The sequence below is a fragment of the Podarcis cretensis genome (genome assembly GCF_951804945.1).
Source record: "Podarcis cretensis genome assembly, chromosome: 14".
NCBI classification, from domain to species: Eukaryota; Metazoa; Chordata; class Lepidosauria; order Squamata; family Lacertidae; genus Podarcis; species Podarcis cretensis.
In genome coordinates, this window is record NC_137183.1 from 52,029,272 (window position 1) to 52,051,733 (window position 22,462).

At 42.3% G+C, this 22,462-nt stretch overlaps 1 protein-coding gene across 2 annotated transcripts in view; it reads right to left on the reverse strand.

The window, feature by feature from the left end:
* MAD1L1 (mitotic arrest deficient 1 like 1) overlaps positions 1–22,462 on the reverse strand; it is a 452,304-nt gene that overhangs the window by 134,717 nt on the left and 295,125 nt on the right. For both annotated transcript variants that reach the window (XM_079953794.1, XM_079953795.1), the window contains exon 17: positions 2,546–2,736. In XM_079953794.1, coding sequence (XP_079809920.1) covers positions 2,546–2,736 — 191 coding nt within the window. The remainder of the gene's footprint in view (positions 1–2,545; positions 2,737–22,462) is intronic.

The following is a 22,462-nucleotide window of genomic DNA, read 5'->3' on the forward strand; positions in this document are numbered from 1 at the left end:
GGCTGCCTTTGGACAGCCTGCACTTTCTCTCTCTCCCCTCTGCAGCATGTTAATGGTTCTAGCAATGATCTGCCTCAAACCTTGTAAAGCAAAATGTGGTCAGAACGTGACCACACAGAACTCCCTTGGGAACTGCAAACTAAAAACATGATATACAGTATTTTGAAAACTAGTAATTTTGTCCGTTTTGATGTTCTGTTTGTTTGTTTTGTATTTATATTGTAAACAGCCCTGTGATTCTCGGAAACAGGCAGTATAGAAATTTAATAAATAAATAAATAAGATAAATAAAATACTGCATGTTTAAATGAACGAATGAATGAATGAATAGAACTTGTAGCTGGGATAATAATGCTGCACAGCCTTTTAAATATCTTTTTGGAGGGGGGCTGTTATTCTTTTGTTGTTTCTGTTTTTACTATTTCTGCTTTTATCTCGTGTTTTTATCTTGTGAACCACCCTGATATCTTTTAAATGAAGAGTGGTGTATAAATCTAATCTTCTTCTTCTTCTTCTTCTTCTTCTTCTTCTTATTATTATTATTATTATTAAAGCCCCTCTGCATTCTGAATGGGTAAGCAGGGGGATTTGGGGGTGAGGTACACTTCAAATCAAGGATTCCCAGATTATCATTCTGCAAAAATCCACACACCGAATTTTCTATACCTCTCTTGCATGAATGTTGCTTCTTGAACTTCAGGGCAGGGAGCAAATGTTGCAGTGCAGAGAGCTGGTGCCAGTCAATGCCGAGGGGTCAATTGTGTGCCACTGGGGTAACTGGAGGACTGGCCTAGAACTTGCCCACCCTTGCTGTTCTGTTTCAACTTGGCATCAAATAGCTTAGTCACACCAGTCAACGCCAAGATGGCTTGGTGCATTTTGCAATTCATTTTTAACATAATTGCTCCATGGCTTTAGACCAGAAGGCTAACAATGAAGAAGCCCACAAGCCCTCAGCACCATGATAAGAAGAACACAAAGGCTCCAAAATCCCTTTTACTGTATAGGAAATATTACAAAAAGTAGCATCAACCCAGAGTGCAGATATGGCTAAGAAAACTGATGCCACTAATGCCCTGGCTTAGATATCTGCTGTGGCAAAGCAGCTGTACTGCAGGCAAGAAAACAAGCTACTGGAGCAAAATGATGCCTTTAATATCAGTTTCCCAAGATGAAACCATATAACCAAACCGGCAGCTCATTTCCCCCTTTGCAAAGAATGTAAGTACTACTATTGCTTATTATCCGCAACAGCGATGTCCACAAAACACCATTGTTCTCTTACTTATTGCTTACAGAGAGCGAGAGAACAAATGAACACACGAAGGAGGTTTTCTGGAAGACAATAACAGTTACTCAAGAAACCAACACCCAAGTCTGCAGAAATATTTATAAATTTGTAAAGTAAAGGAGCCATAAAATGAGACTTTAAGAAGAGGCTGTGAATCAACACTGTAATGCCATAACAAATAATCTCTGGGGGAAGTGAAGAGAAAGATTTGAGAGTAGCCTATTCCCTGACAATAACAAATGCCTCAACAAGACTTTGCCTATATGTATATTCTGATTTCCAGCTTGGCCAAAAACTCCTCCCAGCCAGCTAGCTCAGTAAATAACAGAAGTGACACCCCAAAGCATTAGAATCATGGTACTGTTTGCTAAAGGGAAATGGTCAGAAATGATCCCCTTACTAACACTAGCAATTTGTTTGAATTTTGCAGCAGCAGCAGCAGCAGCAGCAGCAGCAGCAGCAGGAGGAGGAAGAAGAAGAAGAAGAAGAAGAAGAAGAAGAAGAAGAAGAAGAAGAAGAAGAAGACAACAACAACAACAACAACAACAACAACAACAACGGGAATAAGTTGACATTATGCAAAACTCAGTTTCTCCATCCTGACTGGCAACTGTTCTCAGTCTTCAGTAGCAAAATGCTCCCAGCTTCTGGGGAGGAGCAAAAGGCAGCATGCAACACCCCCCAACACAACCTTAACAACTGGAGCACAAGTTACAGTTGCCATGGGGATTCCACCAAAAACATCCTCACCCCCGCACATGGATCAGGGCACACCACCTCACAGCACCAGGTCCCCTGGGATTGCTGGCAGACGCTTAACTCATTCAGATCCTGACCTTTTCCAAGACGCAATAAAAAAGATGCAAAGATATAAGATTTGTAATTTACAGGAGAAGCCTCTCCGCCCCCAACATGATGGCTCCAGCCGGTATGGCTAGATAGACCTACGGTCTGACTCAGTAAAAGCAGCTTCCTATGCCCGAGAGAGACCCTTTTGAGCAGCCTACCAGGTCTACACCAATGTCAGTTTGCTGTAGTCAGTTGCAAGCATTCCCCTGCGGACACGGAAGTGCTCCAGCACCCACTTCCTGACAACAGAGTTGTCTGTGAAATTCATCTGTGAAATTCAACAAGAAAGTTGTCTTTGCTACTACCATCTCAGCAAATAAATTACCAAGTGGAGTAAGAGGGCCCTATAATGCTTATGTTTGCACACAGCATCCTCACATGCATTGGGGTATAAATTAAACTTGCCTTAAAGATCAAGCAGTCTTCACCGCGCTCAGCATAAACCGAGGTGAGCCGGTACTGGTTCTCTGTAGTCATGTCAATCTGGTAGCCGGTCAGCTTGTAGCACACTTTGCGGAACTCCTGGATCTTTGCCCGGAAAACCTCTTTTAAGCGCTGGTTTTTCAGTTCAGCACTCTCCATTTGTTTCTTTAGTTCTGGAAAAGAGGAGACAGTTATGCTTGTAAGTTCTGTATCTTTCTTCCATGGGGGTTTAGGTTTAAAGAAAGACAAGGTAGAAGAGGGGTAACCAAAGCAGTAAAAGAACAGAAAGCCCAACCTGAAAAGAGAGCTAGCTTCCATGCAGAGTTTCTGAAGACACCAGAGTCTTAGGCAGCAAATCCCAGCTGCTTTCTATCCTTACACCACTAGGACAGCTCTCAGTTGGAGGGCACTACTGGCCTGATCTGTGCTATGCTGCTTTGCCACCCACATGCGGCCAGAACTGACCCTGAAGCAGTTTGTCCAGCCAGACCCATGTGACTTGGGACCAACAGGGGCCTGGCAAACTGTAGAAAACTCCAGCTCCAAGCTATGTTTTTCAGCCTCAGCAACCCGTTTAATGGAACAAAAGCACAGATGATTTCACCCGTATCTGGTATCTGACCTCCATCCCTGCCTCTGTCCCTTTGGTTCTCATCAGCCAAAGCCAGTGGCCAACACTCAACCTGTCTTCAGGCTGTGCCTCTGATCTGGGGTCCTTAGTTTTCATTTTCCTAATACAACACCAGGCCACTGGGGATCATGCCTTCTGCTTTTAGCCCATGTGACCCCCGTCTGTTTTTCCAGAACAAGACCTCAGCTGCTGCATGACAGTTCTCAATCTAGGTCTGGCAGATAAAAACAGATGCATATGCTGAAATGTAGCTGTCAGGGAAATCCAGTAGAGAAGAAGGGGGAAACCAAATCCTCTGCCCTCACTGGCATGGAAAGCCATGCAAGCTAAACATTTATTTATTCATAGAAGCATCATCATCATCATCATCATCATCATCATCATCTCTACGCTGCCGAGGATCACAGGGTGGTTTACAATATAAAAACAAAAATACATAACATAGTGACGAACAAAAACAACCCCCCCCCCAAGCTTAAAAGACAATAAATTGTTTAATTAGCTGAAGGCCTGGGAGAAGAGGAATGGTTTTGCCTGGTGTCTAAAGATATGTAAGAAACACTCCTGGGGAGAGCATTTCACAAGAGGGACCTCTCATGGAGGAGACACATGAAGAAGGGCCCCGGATGATGCTTACTGCGTATGGGTCGGTTCATATAGGGAGAGGAAGTCACTGAGATACTGTGGTCCTGGGCCATTTCGGTCTTTGTAAGTCAAAACCAGAAACTACCGGTAATTGGCAGCCTCAAGCCTGGTTATAAATGCTATGAACCTGAATGGTCATGCTATCTCATGTTTCTTTAAGTTGCTCATGAAACTAGCCACGGATAAAACCAGAGTGAGGATTTCAGGGTTGGCAACGTATCATGCAGAACAAGCCAATATGGGTCCAAATGTTAATTGGGAGGCAAGTGGTAATGACTTCCATCTGATATTTTCCAGCATGGATTTAACAACTTGCTGCCACCTTAATCCAGTGTGTATTGATCTGCATTGTTTTATTAGCCTGGGAAATCACAAAGTTAGCGAGTGCTGCAAGATGTGGAAGTAGTGCAGGAGATGGGGGAGAGGGAATTTGTGTGCGTTCCAAAGACAAATGAAATCCAGCCCTAGAGGACAGCAGCTCACGTTCCCTCTCCAGTGGCAGAATCCTGCTAAGGAAAACTCCACAGAACTGGCTGCCACTCAACCAGTATTTTATTGCTACCATGTTTGCTGCCCGTGTTGTGAATCCTTCAAGAGGATACACAACAATTACCATGAATCTTTCACCCAAGGTGCTTTCTGAGTAATTAAACCACAATTTATCCCCCCATTAATTACAGAGACGGTCTTAGTTAAATACATGTCAGAGATGCCGCCTACGTCAGCTTGTTTTATCAACAGAACAGTCCAGGGTGAGCAAAGAGATACACATTTCCAGAGAAAACAAACAGAGACATTTATTCTTTGAAACCTCCTGCCTCTCCTCCTGCTTTCTCTCTTTGGCCACATGGTGATTTCAGCCAGATTGAGGTATGCAAAGGCCACTCAAGTTAAACCTGAACATCTGTAGGCATCCAAGGGGTGATTTGGGCTTCCAAATTCTGTTTCACTATTGTATCACTACTAGGACTGCTCTTTATCATTAATTATACAGCAGCACCAATAAGCATGGCACTTTAAGTATTCAAGAGGACAGGACCCTGTCGCAAGGAGCTTACCATTTAAAATCTGATTGGAGAGCAGAGTAATCAGGGGAAACAAGCAAGGGAAGAAATATATATATATAATGTTTCAGTTACGTATATTTGGGTCTAGTTACAGTAAGTCTCCACAAAAGAAGAGCATCTGAGGAAGGGCTTGCAGGATATAAAAGAGATGGTATCACAGGTGTAGCAAGTTCAAAAAGTTTGAGAAGGGCAGTCTTATGGTCACCTAGTAAACACACATTAAACCCAGCTGTGCTGCAGAAGCAATTACAGGCTGACTAATTGCCTCACCCATCCTTTGCCGTAAATTGTCAAAACTTTCTTCTCTTCTTCATCTTGTGTTCCTTTGGGAAATGTTTTATGGATGTCCCCTGGAGTGAACATCGTCCTTTATGCATTTCTCCCACTTGCAGACCAGTGTAAATTCACACACATCTCAGCCAAACACAACAAGCCAGTCGCTTCCTGGGATTGCATCTGTGCATCTGATGCCTTTTCCTGGCTGACTCTAGCCCCTTGATTAATTGAGTAATCAGCAACTGAAATCAAGAGGTTAATTGGCAGCTCTGACCTCAATATTCTCCCAATTCTGCATTCATCTGCCATCCCTAAACCAGAACAATTGAGAATAAAATTCTCACATGAGAAAGAAAAAACAAACCCAAATCTGTTGTCCATGTTTCAGTAGCAAGCAATATTTCACCACTGTCAGAGACTGTGTGGGCTTTAATATATCTCAGACGTCCAAATGGGATTTAAAAAAATAAATTTTAAAAATGTTTGGAATAAACACAATCCAGTCTTAGAGGAGCAAATGTCCTTCTTTCCAGCTGACTGCAGAAGTTGCCTTGCCCAAATTTTGTAAGATCAAGTACTGAGCATTGCCCTTATTCAAGAGGAGACCTAACAACTCGGAGAAAAGCTGAAGAAGAGGTTAAGTGCTACTTCCTAAATAGGAGGCTCACAATCTCCAGCATTCATGTTAGATTCTGTCTACTCAAGGGGGAACAAATAAGTAGCATGTACTTGCTTCCTTGTCCATGATAGGGAGCACACAGCAAAACTATTTAAAGCCGCTTTTTGCAGAACTGCACTTGAAAAGGCTCCAGAAATGGAACCTCCTTCCAAGGAAACAGTTAGAATCATAGAATCATAGAATCATAGAGTTGGAAGAGACCACAAGGGCCATCGAGTCCAACCCCCTGCCAAGCAGGAAACACCATCAGAGCACTCCTGACATATGGTTGTCAAGCCTCTGCTTAAAGACCGGGGTCACCCCGGAGTCACTGTTCATTGCAGACAATACACAGAAGTCCACTTATAAGATAGTTCTCTCCATTTGTTGCCACCTGTATGCAACAATCTCAGTGAATTTAAACCACTTACAATTTACTATTTTAGTTTGGCAAAATGGAAAACACCCAGGACAAAAATAATAGCACAAGAAAATGAACTGAATCTTACAAATGGGGTGCTTTTTTACTCTGGACTTCAAAAGACTGCCAATCAGCTTTTGACAAATATGGACCAAAAGGGAGCATGATACACTTTATTTAATTTTATTTATTTACAATATTTATAACCTGCCCTTCACCAAGTGGACCCAGGGATGGGTACAGGCATAAATAAAACAGCATAACATAATGTCTAAGATAAACATTATCAAACTTTAAAGACAACAATGAAAACAACATTCAGAGGATAAAGGTGACTACTTTCTTCTACTACACTTAACAATTTATTACATATATAACTCTTCTTTCCTCCAAGGAGATCAAAGAGGCTTTGGAGTATCTTGGATTACAGTGGTGCCTCGCAAGACGAAAAGAATCCATTCCGCGATTCTCTTCGTCTAGCGGTTTTTTCGTCTTGCGAAGCAAGCCCATTGATGGCTTAGCGGATTAGCGCTATTAGCGGCTTAGCGGCGCTTAGCGGCTTTTCGGATCAGCTGATAAGCGGCTTAGCGGCTTAGAAAAAGAGGGTGGGGAGGAAAAAACCCCCGCAGGAACTCGCAAGACATTTTCGTCTTGTGAAGCAAGCCCATAGGGAAATTCGTTTTGCGAAGCGCCTCCAAAACGGAAAACCCTTTCGTCTAGCGGGTTTTCCATCTTGCGAGGCGTTCGTCTTGCGGGGCACCACTGTATGCTTTAATATATAACAGGGGTTATATATTATAGCTAAAGGGGTGTCACATGGAAGCGGAGGATGCTCCTTTTCTCCTGCTCTGGAGGGTAGGACCTGCACCAATGGATTCAAGTTACAAGATTCTGACAAAAAACACAGAAAGAACTTTCTGACAGTAAGAACTGCTCAGCAGTGGAACAAGCTCCCTCGGGAGGCTATGGACTCTCCTCCCGTGAAGCTTTTTAAGCAGAGGTTGGATGGCCATCTGTCATGGATGATTTAGCTGAGATTCCTGCGTTGTAGCCGGTTAGATGACCCTCAGAAGACCTTCCAATTCTGCAATTCTATGATTCTATGAACATGCTCCTCCCAGTGCTTTAAGATCTGTCCACAAGGGCCTGCTCAAGGAGTCATCAACTTGTTGGATGCAAGGTGAGTGTCTACCAGGAGGAGGGCTTTCCTGGGAATTGTGCCAGTGTTATAGATTATTATCTTCTTCCAGAAGGCTCATGTAGTCCTAACCATCCATCTCCATCTGGAGACAAATAAAAACATTATTGTTGTTATGGCGTGACTTTTTTATTGAGTTTGGGGCTGCAAGTTTTATCCTATTACTGCTTGGTCTGTTCTGGTAATCATTTTATTATATTAGCAACTTGATGTTGTAAACTAGTTTGAAAATGAAAGTTGGGCAAAATGAAAAAATCAAGCAATTAAGCAAACAGTGTCATAATAGGATTTTACACAACAAGGGCACCACATCTAATCATTTTATTATTATTTAAACATAATTTTATTAATCTAGATTTCCAAGGTAGCCTACAAAAGAGAAGCATAAAACAAATATAAAACAGGTAAAGGAAAATCAGAAACAAAAGCAGTTATTGTAGCAACAGTAAAAATACAAAAAGCAGTAGATATAAATTAAGTTAAAATCCTGGGTAATATTTTTGTTGTTGATGATTTAAAATGCTTAAAACGTGGCTCTCTGGGCAACCTAGTCAGGTGGCAGCTTATAAATAATAGTAATTATTATTAAGAAAACCTACAGATTGGCAGGGATATTTAGAAAATGACCTCTGGTGCCAGACTTAACAAACAGGCAGGTTGCACAATACATAGGACTCCTACATCTTGCTTTCTGAAATAGCAAAGGCAGCCATGCCAATGTTTTGCAGGGTGTGTGTGTGTGTGTGTGTGTGTGTATCTACTCTGCATCAGCACCAAGGTATATTTGAAAAATGAAGGGATGTTGGCAACAGAGCTGCCGTTGCCCACTCACAACAGCCAAGAACCCTGGTTGCTTTTACTCCAAATATTTTCCTTTAAATTGAAGCTTTCAAAAGCACTGTTTGAAAACTGGAGTACAGTTATGGGAGCTGTGGCGGCTTTGCATTCTGTTTGCTATACACAGGAAGCACTGTAAACAGAACTTCAATGAGGCCTTCACCTGGGTGAATAAAAAGCAATTAACCAAAGGCAAAACTATCTGGTTCACACTGGATTTTGTTGTTTTACATTTCAATTAGTCTTCTTTTTGCAAGAAATAAATAAATGATCCACTTTCAAATGAAATCTGAATGTAATACTAAAGCCAAATCAATGCATTGATATGCCTGTTGTCTTTGTCCATGGAGTTTTCTTGGCAGGGATACTGGAGTTGCTTGCCGGTTCCTCCTCCAGGTGGATCACGTTTGGTCAAAACTCTCCACTATGACCTGTTCATCTTGGGTGCTCAGCTCAGCATAGTTCATAGCTTCTCTGAGTTATTCAAGTCCCTTCACCACGGCAAGGCAGTGATCCATTCATGCGAAAGCCTGGGCTGGATGAATCCCTAGCTGGAATTAAGATTGCCGGAAGAAATATCAACAACCTCAGATATGCAGATGACACAACCTTGATGGCAGAAAGTGAGGAATTAAAGAACCTTTTATTGAGGGTAAAAGAGGAGAGCACAAAATATGGTCTGAAGTTCAACATCAAAAAAACGAAGATCATGGCCACTGGTCCCATGACCTCCTGGCAAATAGAGGGGGAAGAAATGGAGGCAGTGAGAGATTTTACTTTCTTGGGCTCCATGATCACTGCAGATGGTGACAGCAGCCATGAAATTAAAAGACGCCTGCTTCTTGGGAGAAAAGTAATGACAAACCTAGACAGCATCTTAAAAAGTAGAGACATCACCTTGCCAACAAAGGTCTGTATAGTAAAAGCTATGGTTTTCCCAGTATGGGAATTTCCCAGTATGTATGGAAGTAAAAGCTGGACCATCAAGAAGGCTGATCGCCGAAGAATCAGTGCTTTTGAATTATGGTGCTGGAGGAGACTCTTGAGAGTCCCATGGACTGCAAGAAGATCAAACCTCTCCATTCTTAAGGAAATCAGCCCGGAGTGCTCACTGGAAGGACAGATCCAATACTTTGGCCACCTCATGAGAAGAGAAGACTCCCTGGAAAAGCCCCTGGTGTTGGGAAAGATGGAGGGCACAAGGAGAAGAGGACGACAGAGGACGAGATGGTTGGATAGTGTTCTCGAAGCTACCAGCATGAGTTTGACCAAAGTGTGGGAGGCAGTGGAAGACAGAAGTGCCTGGCGTGCTCTGGTCCATGGAGTCACGATGAGTCAGACACGACTAAACGACTAAACAACAACAATGCATTGATAATACCTTAAAACTGATTTTACCAGCCATCTTTCAGGCCCAAATGAAACAAAATACTTGAGATAGATGAACAGCCTCCAGAAGGCTGCTAGTCTGAGCAGAAGAATGGAAAGGAGAAATATATTTACTTCTACAAGTGGGAAGAAAGCTTGGGAGGAAGGATTCTGAATGAAGAAATGGTAGGGAGTAACAGGGTTAAGTAGACCCTCATCCACTCTGTAAAAGGCTGGTTTTCTATGACAGGATTCAGGGAGACAATATCTACCATTTGAGGTCAAGCATTATAAATGCAGCAACAATAGGTCATACACAATGTTTATTAATATGGGCTTGTTCCTGAACGTAGTGGCCTGGAAAACTCACAGTCCATCCAAATTGCAGCAATTTAAACCCCCAGTTTGTAAATCAATCCTCCTTGCCCTTAGGAGGAGAAAACAATTTCTAAGGGTCAGGGAGAGGAGAACAGACGCCCTGGCATAAACTCTCTACTGCCTTTTTTGACAGAGAGAGCTGAGAGCTCGAGACGGGATCTTTCACAACACCAAAAGCTTAGTGGGCTTCTCATTTTCCATATGCCTCTGGAAGAAGACATGAGCTAGAGGGCAGGAGATTGTCATAGAAATGTACCATCTGGGTAGAATTTAAGATTTAAGGATTTAAGATGCTGTTTGACTTTTCCACTGTTGAACAGTTGACATACCATTGATCACAAATTGCTTTTGAAAATTTGCTCTGTTTCGAAAGTGGTTTGTCATACAGCTTTGGGCTCCCCGACTTAGTTTCCAAGATGTTTGGACTCTGGCCAATGTCTTTAGGTAAGCAAACCTGTTCTGAAAAGAGCCTGAGGCAAGGAGAGATAGGGGAGAGGCAGAGAGATGTGGGTGAACAAGATGACATTGATAAAGTTAACCTTATGGATTTATTGAGAAATCAAGATCTCTCAACCATAAACTTTCTTTTTATAATAACTACCCTTCAAACTTTAGTTTCTCTCCTATCCAAACACTCTCTCTACTCATGCAACACTTACATGAACATTAATGAATAATTCACTGTAATTTGAATAAAGTATGGGGTGGGTCTTTTCCACCTTCTAATGAAAATGTCACTGCTTTTGGAACAGAACTTCAGCTGGGGAAACTTTCAGCGATGCTTCACCCAATTAGAGTCTGGTCAATAAGCATATTACTGGCCTTTAAAAAACATAAGGAACACTGACTTTGACCCAATAAGCTAACTACTGACCAACCTCTCCACAGCAATTCTAATTTGAACACAACTTCTTAGCTGTGTTGTTTTGTGCCTCAAGAGCAAAGAGGCAACCTAGGAAATGTATAGCAAATCTAGCTCAAGGGAGATCCTTCTGATTTAAAAGCAAATGACCCATAGTTTAACATGCTAGTTAAAATGAGGCATTGTTCCAAGAGAGTTTGTCTCCATGGCCTTGTCTAAAAAGAAAAAGTGCATCATGCATTATTAGAGAACCTGCCTTTATTCCCTCCAAATGATGCTGTTGGGAAATATTTAGCAAACCAAGTGTTGTGGTGTGCCGTACTCCTGTTCACTGTTCCAATCAGCCAGCCGTGCCTTCCTCCCCAATGCTCCATTTCATCACTGCCCCTGTCCTGCCCATCAGTCACCATTCTGTGGCCACTGAAAATGTTGTAGAGTCCCCCCACCCCACCCGGCCAACTTGGGGTTTCGTTTTCAAACACTTTTTGCACTTTGCAAACCTCGGTGCTCCTTCAGTCTGCTGATACCTCTCTCATTTGTGTGAATGGTGCCATTTTGGTTAACTGAACAACAGCAGTCACACCTGGAGACTGGAAATGGGGGGGGGGGGGGAGAATTCCATTTCACAACATATAGGAGCCTTCCTAATTACTATTATCAGGCAAAAGGTTCTTCTGGTCCAGTACCTATAAAGTTCATGAGCAGATGTGATTTCTGCATACCGGGGCAAATGCTGGGAGGCAGACCAGTATGATGATACTGTCTCTACATAGGGATTTTTTTAAAAGCTATTGCTACTTCATATGTCATGGCTGTTTCTCCACAAATATCTGCACAGACTTGTTTACAGCCATTGTTCTCTGCACCTATAAACTCTCACCCACCTATTCTATTTATTCCAGTACTCCAGAAATTTGAATTATTTTCTTATGCTGCCCTTTGAGCTACCGAGTCACTCCCCCTGCTTAAGACTTGAGCTGAAAGCTTATCTCTAGGCTTAGTTAATGACACAAAGAGTTTTGCAATACTGTGCAAAGGACACTATATAAAAACAAACTGCATTATATTAAGCAAAAGCTAATAGGAGAGGAGGCAGAATCTCTTCTGATCTACACATATTGATGATCTTATCTCAAAAGAGATAAAATTCACTTGTTCATTTTATGGGACTCTTTTAGATCTACGATGGAGTACTGGGAGAATGCTGTCACATAGTATACATGGCACATTTCTATAATTCCTACATGGTTGAGCAAACTTGAATAAGTCTTGCATTTCAGCAGTGAATTTGTTTATTTGCTAAACTAACAGAAAACTGCTTCAAATTAACCTGTCTTGGCCTCTGCTGTCTTTGACAAAAAGTTCTCAATATATTGCTCTATGTTTCTTCTTGGTGTGGTTTAGTTTCTACTTTGCTATTTTCATTATTCCTCCAACCTGTAGGCACTGTCAGATAACCTGAGGCCCAAACAGCCAGGTAGGTGTCTCTGGCCCAAGCCAAAACTCAAAAGATCAAATTGGACATAGATAAAGCAGTAATTCACTCCCTCAAGTCTTGAGCAGAGGTATTACCAAGCTCTAATAACTTAGCTGTGTCTCAGTGGAAGCACCAGGAACTAGACTAGGGTGTGCATGTCTTTGAAGTCAAGCCACATGGTTTACAAATGAGCCAGAAGCCCTTCTCTTTGTCAGCTGACTAGTTCCTATCCTTAGCCACAGACATAATGGTCTAATCCCACCATCAGCTATGTAAGTCAACTTTACTCAAAGGTCAGACTGGGATTTTATATTCACATGCATGGCTCAAACTAATGGAATTGCTTCCACTGCAAACATTGAGGCATCAAGGCCGTTCTACCCTGTCAGCAGGACCAAGGGCACCGCATTCCGGCAAAAGCATCCCTCTATAATTTTGAGGTAGGCTCTCTTGGCTAATCCTCTGGGAAGCCATCAGAAATTCTCTTCCCTTAATTCAACTCCTCCAAATTCCTGTCATTACGTTGAAGTGAAACATGTCTTGAGCTGAGAAAGCTCAAAGACTCTTGTCAACCATTCACGCTTGCCCCAAACCCTCTTTTGTTCCTTTTGTTGCATCTAACTGGCTTGCTTTCTACACAGAACTGCTCCTCTGGGCCCACTTTTAGATGACGGCCCCCTGACCTCTTTGCTCAAGCCCAGATCAGAAGGTTCTGCTCCCTGTTTATTGGAATATTTGTCATGTTCTCCTTCGCTTCCTGGAGTCCACTTTATGAAAACAATCATTTAAGGACAATACTGCTGAGGCAGAGGAAATCTGATGGTTCACAGAGGAGAGAAACAGAAAGAAAAGAGCAACGGGGGGGGGGGGGAGTTCTGCCGAAGAACAAAAGTGCTGGAAAGGAACACAGGGGAAAGCAATCACATCTTCCACTCCAAGAGTAGGAAGATGCTTGGAAGGCTTTCAGTCATGCCTCTGTGTCTTTGGAGCTCATGCACCTCTGCCGGTAACTTGTTCCCTCAAGCATGACTCTGCAAGGGAGAGATTATTCTCAGACACATGCACAAAGATTGGCAAAGTCCACCAACTCCGCTGCAACCACCCCCAAACCAGCCTCACTTGGACTTGGCCAACCCCACTGGTAGGCTGAAAATCTGGAACGTAGCATCCGCAGTGCCATGCCACGCTGAGACTCATTTGCAGCCGATGCATTATTCATCACATGCTCACTTCAAAAACTATTTCAGTTTTAAATTTTTAAATATTTAATAATTGTGTATTAAATATTCATGTGATTTTATTAGAAAATTTGGGGGAAGTTTGGCAGCAAGGACCTAATTGTTAAGTTTATCATTGGGAACTGATTGGGTGCCCATAGAAGCCTCAGAGTTTATTAAGGGAAGGAGAGAGGCAAGTAAATTACCAAATGCTCAGGGAACTGGGGAAGGCTGCAGTGCACAAACAACCTCTGCTAAGTGGACTGTCTGAGATTGTGTGCCTATCAATCTCTCTGTAGAGAGATGGAATATAGTAAGGGACAGCCCTCCTAATAGTTAACAGTTTGCCCATCCATCTGGCTAGGGAATGTTTAGTTTAGTTAGACAGGGTGGGCGTTGGCCAAGGGCACCAAGGCAAAGAAGGTCCCTCAAACACATTGAAGAACTGGGGCTCTTTGGTCCAAGAGTGGGGAACAAGAGTGGGGAACATGAGGGACTGAGTATTCTCTGAGGGAATGAATAAATGAATGAATGTCCTTGCTTGGCCTGGCTCACTCATGTATCTAGCTACTAGCTTAAACCTTAATTGTAGGATATTGTCTGCTGAAAAAGCCCTGGCTCTGGTGGAGGCTAATCAAACTTCCTTACAGCCTGGGACCTCTAGGGTGTTGTTATTTATGGACCTTAAGGTCCTCCATGGGGCATACCAGGAGAGGCGGTCCCTTAGGTACGAGGGTCCTAGGCTGTGAAGGGCTTTAAAGGTCAAAGCCAGCACCTTAAATCTGACCCTGTACTCCACCGGGAGCCAGTGCAGCTGGAAAAGGACTGGGTGAATATGCTCCCATGGCAGAGACCCTGTGAGGAGCCTCGCTGCAGCATTCTGCACCCACTGGAGTTTCTGGGACAGCTTCAAGGGCAGCCCCGCGAAGATCTCAAAACCTGGCCAGGTTCGTAGGAGGGAACAGGGTCTTTCAGATGGCTTGGACCTAAGCCATGTAGAGCTTTATAGGTCATAACCAGTCCTTTGAATTCTGACTATAAACAGACCAGTAGCCAGTTGAGCTGCTGTAGAAAGCAGTCATATGGCCCCTATAACCAGCTATGGTCAGCAACGTGGCTGCAGTTCTTTAAGCCAGCTGAGGTTTCTGAGCACTTTTCAAAGGCAGCCTCACATAAAGTGCATTAGAGTAAACCAAGCAGGATATAACTAAGGTGTGTATCACTGTGATCAAATCAGACATCTTGAGGAATGAGCACAGCTGGTGCACTAGTTTTAACTGCGCAAATGCACTCCTGACCACCACAGAGACCTGGGCATTCATGCTCAGAGCTGAGTCCAGCAGCACAACTGAACTGCGAACCTGTGTCTTCAGGGTTCCTGTGGATAATGTATCACGCACAGTATGAGCCCAAATAGAAACTGGAAGGCAAGGGGGACAGTATTTATTTCCCCTCCTCTTTCTAACTAAAGACTCAGGCACTATGGGTTTTTTTTTGGGGGGGGGGATCAAGTAAAATTGTTTTTAAGTTTACTTAGTTTGCTTCTCCTTTTTATTGCAGTTCCAAAATTTGTGGAGACTTCACAGGTAAGTTGTGTATCATAATTATAGACAAGTGAGGTGAAAGACAAGACTAGCACAAAATATAGGGTGCTTGTATGGAGCTGTTTAGAACATAGGTTATCTCCAGGCTACAAGAAGCTCAACAAGAGCTCCCTAAGTTTCTTAGTTTTCATTACTGAATCCAAGCACAAGCAGTGAGAACCAGAAACTTATTCCTCAAGAAAATCATCAAATTGTCAGGACTCTCAGGATGCTACCCACTGATATACCAAAGATGTTAACAAAACAAAACCTTGAAAACCTCTCATGGTATTTCTCACATTACTCATATTAGGAAATGCAGTTCTGTGGGGAAATGGCAAATCTGGATTATCTGCAGTGAGTCAGCATGCGATACACAGTGAGAATTCATCTTAAATTAGCTCTGCACTATGCGTGATGCATGCTTATGAGACATTTACAAGATGCAAACAGTAGATGTGGAAAAACACCTTCATTCAAAAGGCCAACGAGTGTTGGGCCCATTGAGATAAATGCTAGCAGACTGTGATGCATGAGACCAAATGCCAGGATGTTCATATATAACAAGGCATGCGGCTTTCCCCTATTCTCTATGCACAGTGGCTTTCAGTATCAGTTTGTCTGCTGAGGAACCCCAGAGAATTCCTGTTATAAATGATACTGGGGGGGGGGGGAGGTATTCTATGGTGTATTCTCAGTTCCCATGGGGCACTGGCCAGACCTAATGCATTTGGTACCCTACATTCAAACACGCTCCTAACACTCCTGTGCTATTCAATGCAGGGAAAGACAAGTAGTGATGAAAAAGATGTATTTCAAATAACCTTGTGTGCAATTAACAACTATCTCATTGAAGAATCCCAGGGTTCTCCCAAACAGATTAAAAACAACTCCTGTAAAACAGTGGTTGAATATAGATGTGGGATGCTTCACATTTACACTACACTTGAGCTGGATTCACGGAAGCATCTCCCATGTCTTTCTACAGAACTGCTACCTCCATTTTCTTTTGAACAGAAGGCTTTGTTTCAACCCTGATCCACGAAGAGAGGGAGCCCACTTTCCCATATCTCTCTCTGTTATGAATGTGCCTTCCCTATTGCGCCATAAATTGCACGGTTTACACAAAAGATGTCATGTAAGCCCTAAAATTATATGCAAATGAACAGACTCATTCTTCACATCTTACAAAGACGCTGCTGGCTCTCCAACAGCCGTGTTAGATAAGTTCTGTGCCAGCTTTCAAACAAGGGGCATATCCATATTATTAACGTCTCACTAAAGCAAACAGTTTGTCACCTTTCATAAAAATTATCTGAAAAAGCACCAGCAATTATCCCCCAAAGAGATTACTGGTTGGCTACATCCTAGGGTTGTGGTTTGGGAGCGAAGTGACATAATATTCACTGGGAAGCTCCCCAAGTCAAAAGGAACATCAAGCAAAAGGTAGTCTAGACACCCACAGAAAAAGGAAAACTGAACAAGCTTTCTTGATCATCTGTGTGAGGGGCTGGGAGACGGGAAGACAATTACATTTCAAGGAGGCAACTTCAAAGGGCACTGCCTATTAGCTACCATGTGGGGAATGAGGTTGCAAGTTTTGGTTGCTTTTAACTGACAGATAAATCAAGAAAAAAAACTGGTTAACTTCCTTGCTTAGCACCATTGTTTTGAAGGCGATTTTCGTTCTGATAAAATAAAAAAAATCCTTCCAGTAGCACCTTAAAGACCAACAAAGTTAGTTCTTGGTATGAGCTTTCGTGTGCATGCACACGAAAGCTCATACCAAGAACTAACTTAGTTGGTCTTTAAGGTGCTACTGGAAGGAATTTTTTTATTTTGTTTTGACTATGGCAGACCAACACGGCTACCTATCTGTAACTTTCGTTCTGATGTATCCCATAACAGGAAATAATAAAAAGAGCATTTATTATTTATTTTCATACATTAATACCTGACATTTCTCCCATCTTGGAACCCAAGGCAGCACACACATGATTCCTGGGGGGATTGAGTTCCAAAAGCATCAAATAAGAAGATGCCCTGGATCCTGAACCATCAGGGTACTGATGACATCACACCGAGACAACTTCATCCAGTGGTTTCATGTAAATGTTGACCAAGATTCTGGCCTGTAGAAAGTAGTAGTCCCCCAGCAACATCTTACTGACTTGACCATACAGATACAAATGGAGCCTCTGCAGCACAGCGACTCCGACAGCCATTCCAGAAAGGTACCGTGGAATAAGTTGCTGTTATCTTTATTTTATTATCACTTGATTTTATTTATTGACATAGTAAGTCACTCTGGTAATATTTATGTTCAGGGGTGGGTTACAAATTACAAAAAAGCAAAGACAGACCTGTACTCCACCAATCTGTATGCGGCCCAACTTTTATACAGTGGTACTTCGGGTTACAGATGCTTCAGGTTACAGACTCCGCTAACCCAGAAATAGTACCTCGGGTTAAAAACTTTGCTTCAGGATGAGAACAGAAATTGTGCTCTGGAGGCGTGGCGGCAGCAGGAGGCCCCATTAGCTAAAGTGGTGCTTCAGGTTAAGAACAGTTTCAGGTTAAGAATGGACCTCCAGAACAAATTAAGTTCTTAACCCAAGGTACCACTGTATTATTGTCTGCCAGATATTTAACACGTACACTTTTTCAGATCCAAAGAGAAAACAAAACAATGGAGGGTTATTGAGCCTTTAAAGGGTTACTAAACATGAGCGTGCTTTGATTTGTTGATCTGGACTGCTATAAGGTGATTAATCTCAACACTGAAGGAGCTGAGCACCAGTCCTTAGTGATGTTTCCTTTTTTAAGTCCTGTTAAGTGAAACCAGCTGCCATACAAGGCCTTACCCAATGTTTCTGGAAATCTGCAAGAAGCAAAATTTACAGTACAGTTTCACAGCAAAAGGATATATTCTAACGCCCACTGCACAACATCTGGAGTCCACATATGATGGGAAGAGCTTTAAAAAAAGATATTTAAAAAGCAACCCTTTTCTACAGGTAACAGAAATCCAGTCAATTTCAAGGAAGCTGCTTAAGGAACATGATTTTCACAGGAGTACAATCCACCACCAACAAGGAATGCAGAAAAACAGTATAGCTTTCTGGGTAGGAGAAAAGCAGCAGTGCTCAGAAAAGGGATTGTGCTTTAACCCATGTACTGAAAGTAAAACATAGTTTGTTTTGTTTTACTTATTAGAATAGTTGCAATAAAGGATCAAGAAACAAATCCTACAAGGGAAACTGTCCTGGTGGAAGTGATTTTGGCTGCAGCTGAACCAATGTTGCTGTCTACCAGCTAGAAGATATATTCTATTGAATTATAAGCTTCGACTCCAACATTCCTTTTGGTATGCAATTTTAGAGTAAAATTCAGCATCAGAATACTTTTTCTAAGATGTCCAAGGTTGTTGGCTCACTTTCCTTGCTCTTAGGGCAAAAAGCAAGACTGATCGTGTCAGTTCCTTTACTGTTATTCAGATATCTTAGTTTAAGGCTACATATCAAGGAATGATATGCAGCAAGGAATGATATGAAGTTCCTGATGACTTGAGGAAAGTTCTCATGATTGTGGAAGTAAACTAAAGCCCATAGCTGTTAAAGGCTCAGGAAGCAATATGGGTAAGTTTAGGTGGTGATGGTTGTGGTGAAGGGGGTGGATTCCAGAAGAGCTCCTCCACCCTACACAGTTCATGATCCTTCTCTCAAGCAGCTGTTAAGACTGCGCAAAGAGGTTGGGCAATGCAGGCACTGATGTTAAACTTAGACCATATTTGTAGAGCCCTCTGAAGTAGACAAGTTGTTTAAAGAATTGCAAAAACAAACAATCATGATGAAGACTTCCAGGCATCTGGCAGAAGATGGTCACAAATGTTACGAGCACATCTTCTCCTAGCTATTTGTAAAACCATTAAAATACACAATTAGCTAGCAAGGGGAGAGTACACACTGGGAGTTAAAGTAGACCCAAATAAGATGTTTCTAGGTGGACGAGACTGAACAGTGACACACGTTCAAATGAAAATGTTATCTAGAGGTTTATTTGATGTGTTCAATATTTTATTTTTAAAAAAATATTACTGAGGTTACCGCATTCTGGAGACATGACAAGCTCCTGGGATAAAGGAAAATCCTGGTAGTCATGTCACATTTAGCAAGTCAAAGATATGTTTGTAGAAGGCTGTAGAAGGCTAAATCCATTTTACATGCTGTATGTATTATTAATTTCTGACAGTGGGCTTAGAAAAACCTAATTCCCTGGAATACGGGTTTCCTTTGAGCAGAGGGAAGTCTTTTCAAAACTCATCTTTTATTGACTGAGTCATTTTAGAGTCAATCTGTCTGCTTTCGGCAAGACAAGAGTTTTAAATCTTCTCTCTTTTCTTCCTCCTTTTTGAATCGTGGCAAGTCTATTAAAACCTGCTAATGTATGCAGCAAGGCCTCTGATTTGAAATGTAATGAATTCTTCAGATAGTGACAGATTAGGGGGAGGAGGTAAGAGATGATGAAAACAGCCAGCCCCCTCCCCCTAAAAAAGGCAACTGTCCTAGAAAGGGGTGTGTGGAGAGTTAGGGTGAACGTGGAAGATTAACACTTCTCACTCCAGAAGAACATTCCCGCTCCAAACAGCATAGCACATTACTATACGGTTGTACAGAATATCCAGGCTTGCCTGAGGCCAAATGAGACAAGTCATATGAATCAATTTGCAATCTCTTTCCCTATCCATATATCTATCTATTTGCGCATATACTTTTTAAAGGATCAAACAGCACTTCAGACAAGTTTGCTCTGGATCCTGGAAGCAGGCAGTTAATCAGTAAAAACCACTTACACTACAGTGACAAATGTAACAGAAATATTCAAGACTTCAGGCAAAACATTTTGACTTCTGCTTCACCTGATCTGACTTGGATATCATACAATCAAGAATTTACCAAGAGTACAAAAGCAGCATAACATCTTATTAGTCATTTTTAATAATGCTAGATTCTGGGAAGAGGCAGCACCAAATACAGTGATAGTAGAAAGAATCACAAAAGTATCACATAGTTGCCTGTCTGATTTTAGCCACCCATCAGAGTTTGAAGCCCTGTCATATCAATACAGTGGTACCTCAGGTTACATACGCTTCAGGTTACAGGCTCCACTAACCCAGAAATAGTGCTTCAGGTTAAGAACTTTGCTTCAGGATGAGAACAGAAATTATGCTTCGGAGGCGCGGCGGCAGCAGGAGGCCCTAATTAGCTAAAGTGGTGCTTCAGGTTAAGAACAGTTTCAGGTTAAGAACGGACCTCCAGAACGAATTAAGTACTTAACCAGAGGTACCACTGTATGTTGGTTGAGAGTCACTGGTGGTGAACACAACATGGGCAACTCCCAATTTACGTGGGGGTTACATTCCAAGGCACCACTGAAATCATGTATATTTGAAACACCACTGAAAAAGCCTGCAAACACCCTGTTCTGCCCCCGCCCTGCTCTGTTCCGCCCCTTTTTGTGTCATTTTCAGGTCACTTCCAGGTTTGGTGCAATGCACATGTGCCCAGTTGCTTACCTATGGGATGCACCTAAAATGTTCACTTCCTGTTCTCATTTCAAAGGCAGCTTGCAACTGTTCCACTCCGGAGAGGGGAAGAGTATTAAAGGGGAACTGCAGGGATTTTGTACTTGAAAACAACTACAGAGAATTCCACTTAATCATAACACTGTAAACAAGGAAGTTAAGGCAGTATTTAAAAATATCTGAACATGTTTCAAAATCCCCACTGACTTAAATTAGGCAGCTGTGTAATCATGGGTCCTGCAATTTTAATGAAAATACCAAAAGGAAATGCAGAGTTGATTAAACTTATTAGCAGGGAAAGATAAGATCAGGGAGCAGCAGCTAAGCACATGAATGCAAGGCTCCCCCTACCCATTTGCATCCAAACACCCAAAGGGCAAAGTTGGCACAGACTAGCTTGTCTCCCCATTTCTAGTGCTTTGAGTTTTCCCTAACTGCTGCTGTAACCTTCCTCTCTTGATGCATATCATTAGGCGCCGTTCTTCTGAGAATAACTAGTGATTCAAGTCAGGATTTACGTTGGATCAAGCAGTGATCAACTACTTGATATTCCACTACAGTATTCATTTAACATACTTTGGGAGCATGTTATATACACTTAATTAGTCAATGTTTATACACTACTAGTAGATACACATCACCATGTTGTCCCCATTTTCAAAGGGGGGGGGGAGGAAGACCCAGGTGACTACCAACTGGTGAGCTTGACATCAATACCAGGGAAGGTCCTAGAACAGATAATTCAACAGTCGGCCTGTGAGCATTCAGAAAAGGATGCTGTGATTACTAAGACCCAGCATGGGTTTCTCAGGACTCTTGCCAGACCAATCTGATTTTTCCCCCTTTTTTTAAATGGAATTACAAACTTGGTGGATCAGAGAAATGTTGAGGACATAGTGCATTTTGATTTTAGTAAGGTTTTTGACAAAGTCTCCCATCATATTTTTGCAAGGAAGCTGGTAAAATGTTGATTGAATGAGGTTACTGTTAGGTGGATTTGTAGCTGGTTGACTGACCAAACCCAAAGAGTACTCATTAATGGTACCTCACCATCCTGGAAAAAAGTGACAAGTGGGGTGCCGCAGGGTTCTTTCCTGGGCCCACTGTTGTTCAAATGACTTGGATGAAATAATTGAGGGGGTGCTCATCAAATTTGCAGATGACACCAAACTGGGAGGGGTAGCTAATGCTGCAGAAGACAGAGTCAGAATTCAGAAGACAGAATCAGAATTCAAAATGACCTTAAAAATTGGAGAACTGGGAACAAGCTAACAAAATGAAAAAGTTCTGCACTTAGGCAGGAAGAACCAGATGCACAAATATAGGATGTGGGACACCTGGCTTACTAGTAGTACATGTGAAAAGGATCTAGGGGTCTTGGTGGATTTAAGAAGGATGTTGACAAGCTGGAACGTGTGCAGAAAAGAGCAACCAAGATGATCAAGGGTCTGGAAACCAAGCCTTATGAGGAACAGTTGAAGTAGCTGGGTATGTTTAGTCTGGAAAAGAGGAGACTGAGAGGAGATATGATGATGTTGTTGTTGTTTAGTTGTATAGTCGTGTCCGACTCTTCGTGACCCCATGGACCAGAGCACGCCAGGCACTACTCCTGTCTTCCACTGCCTCCCGCAGTTTGGTCAGACTCATGTTTGTAGCTTCGAGAACATAGTCCAACCATCTCGTCCTCTGTCGTCCCC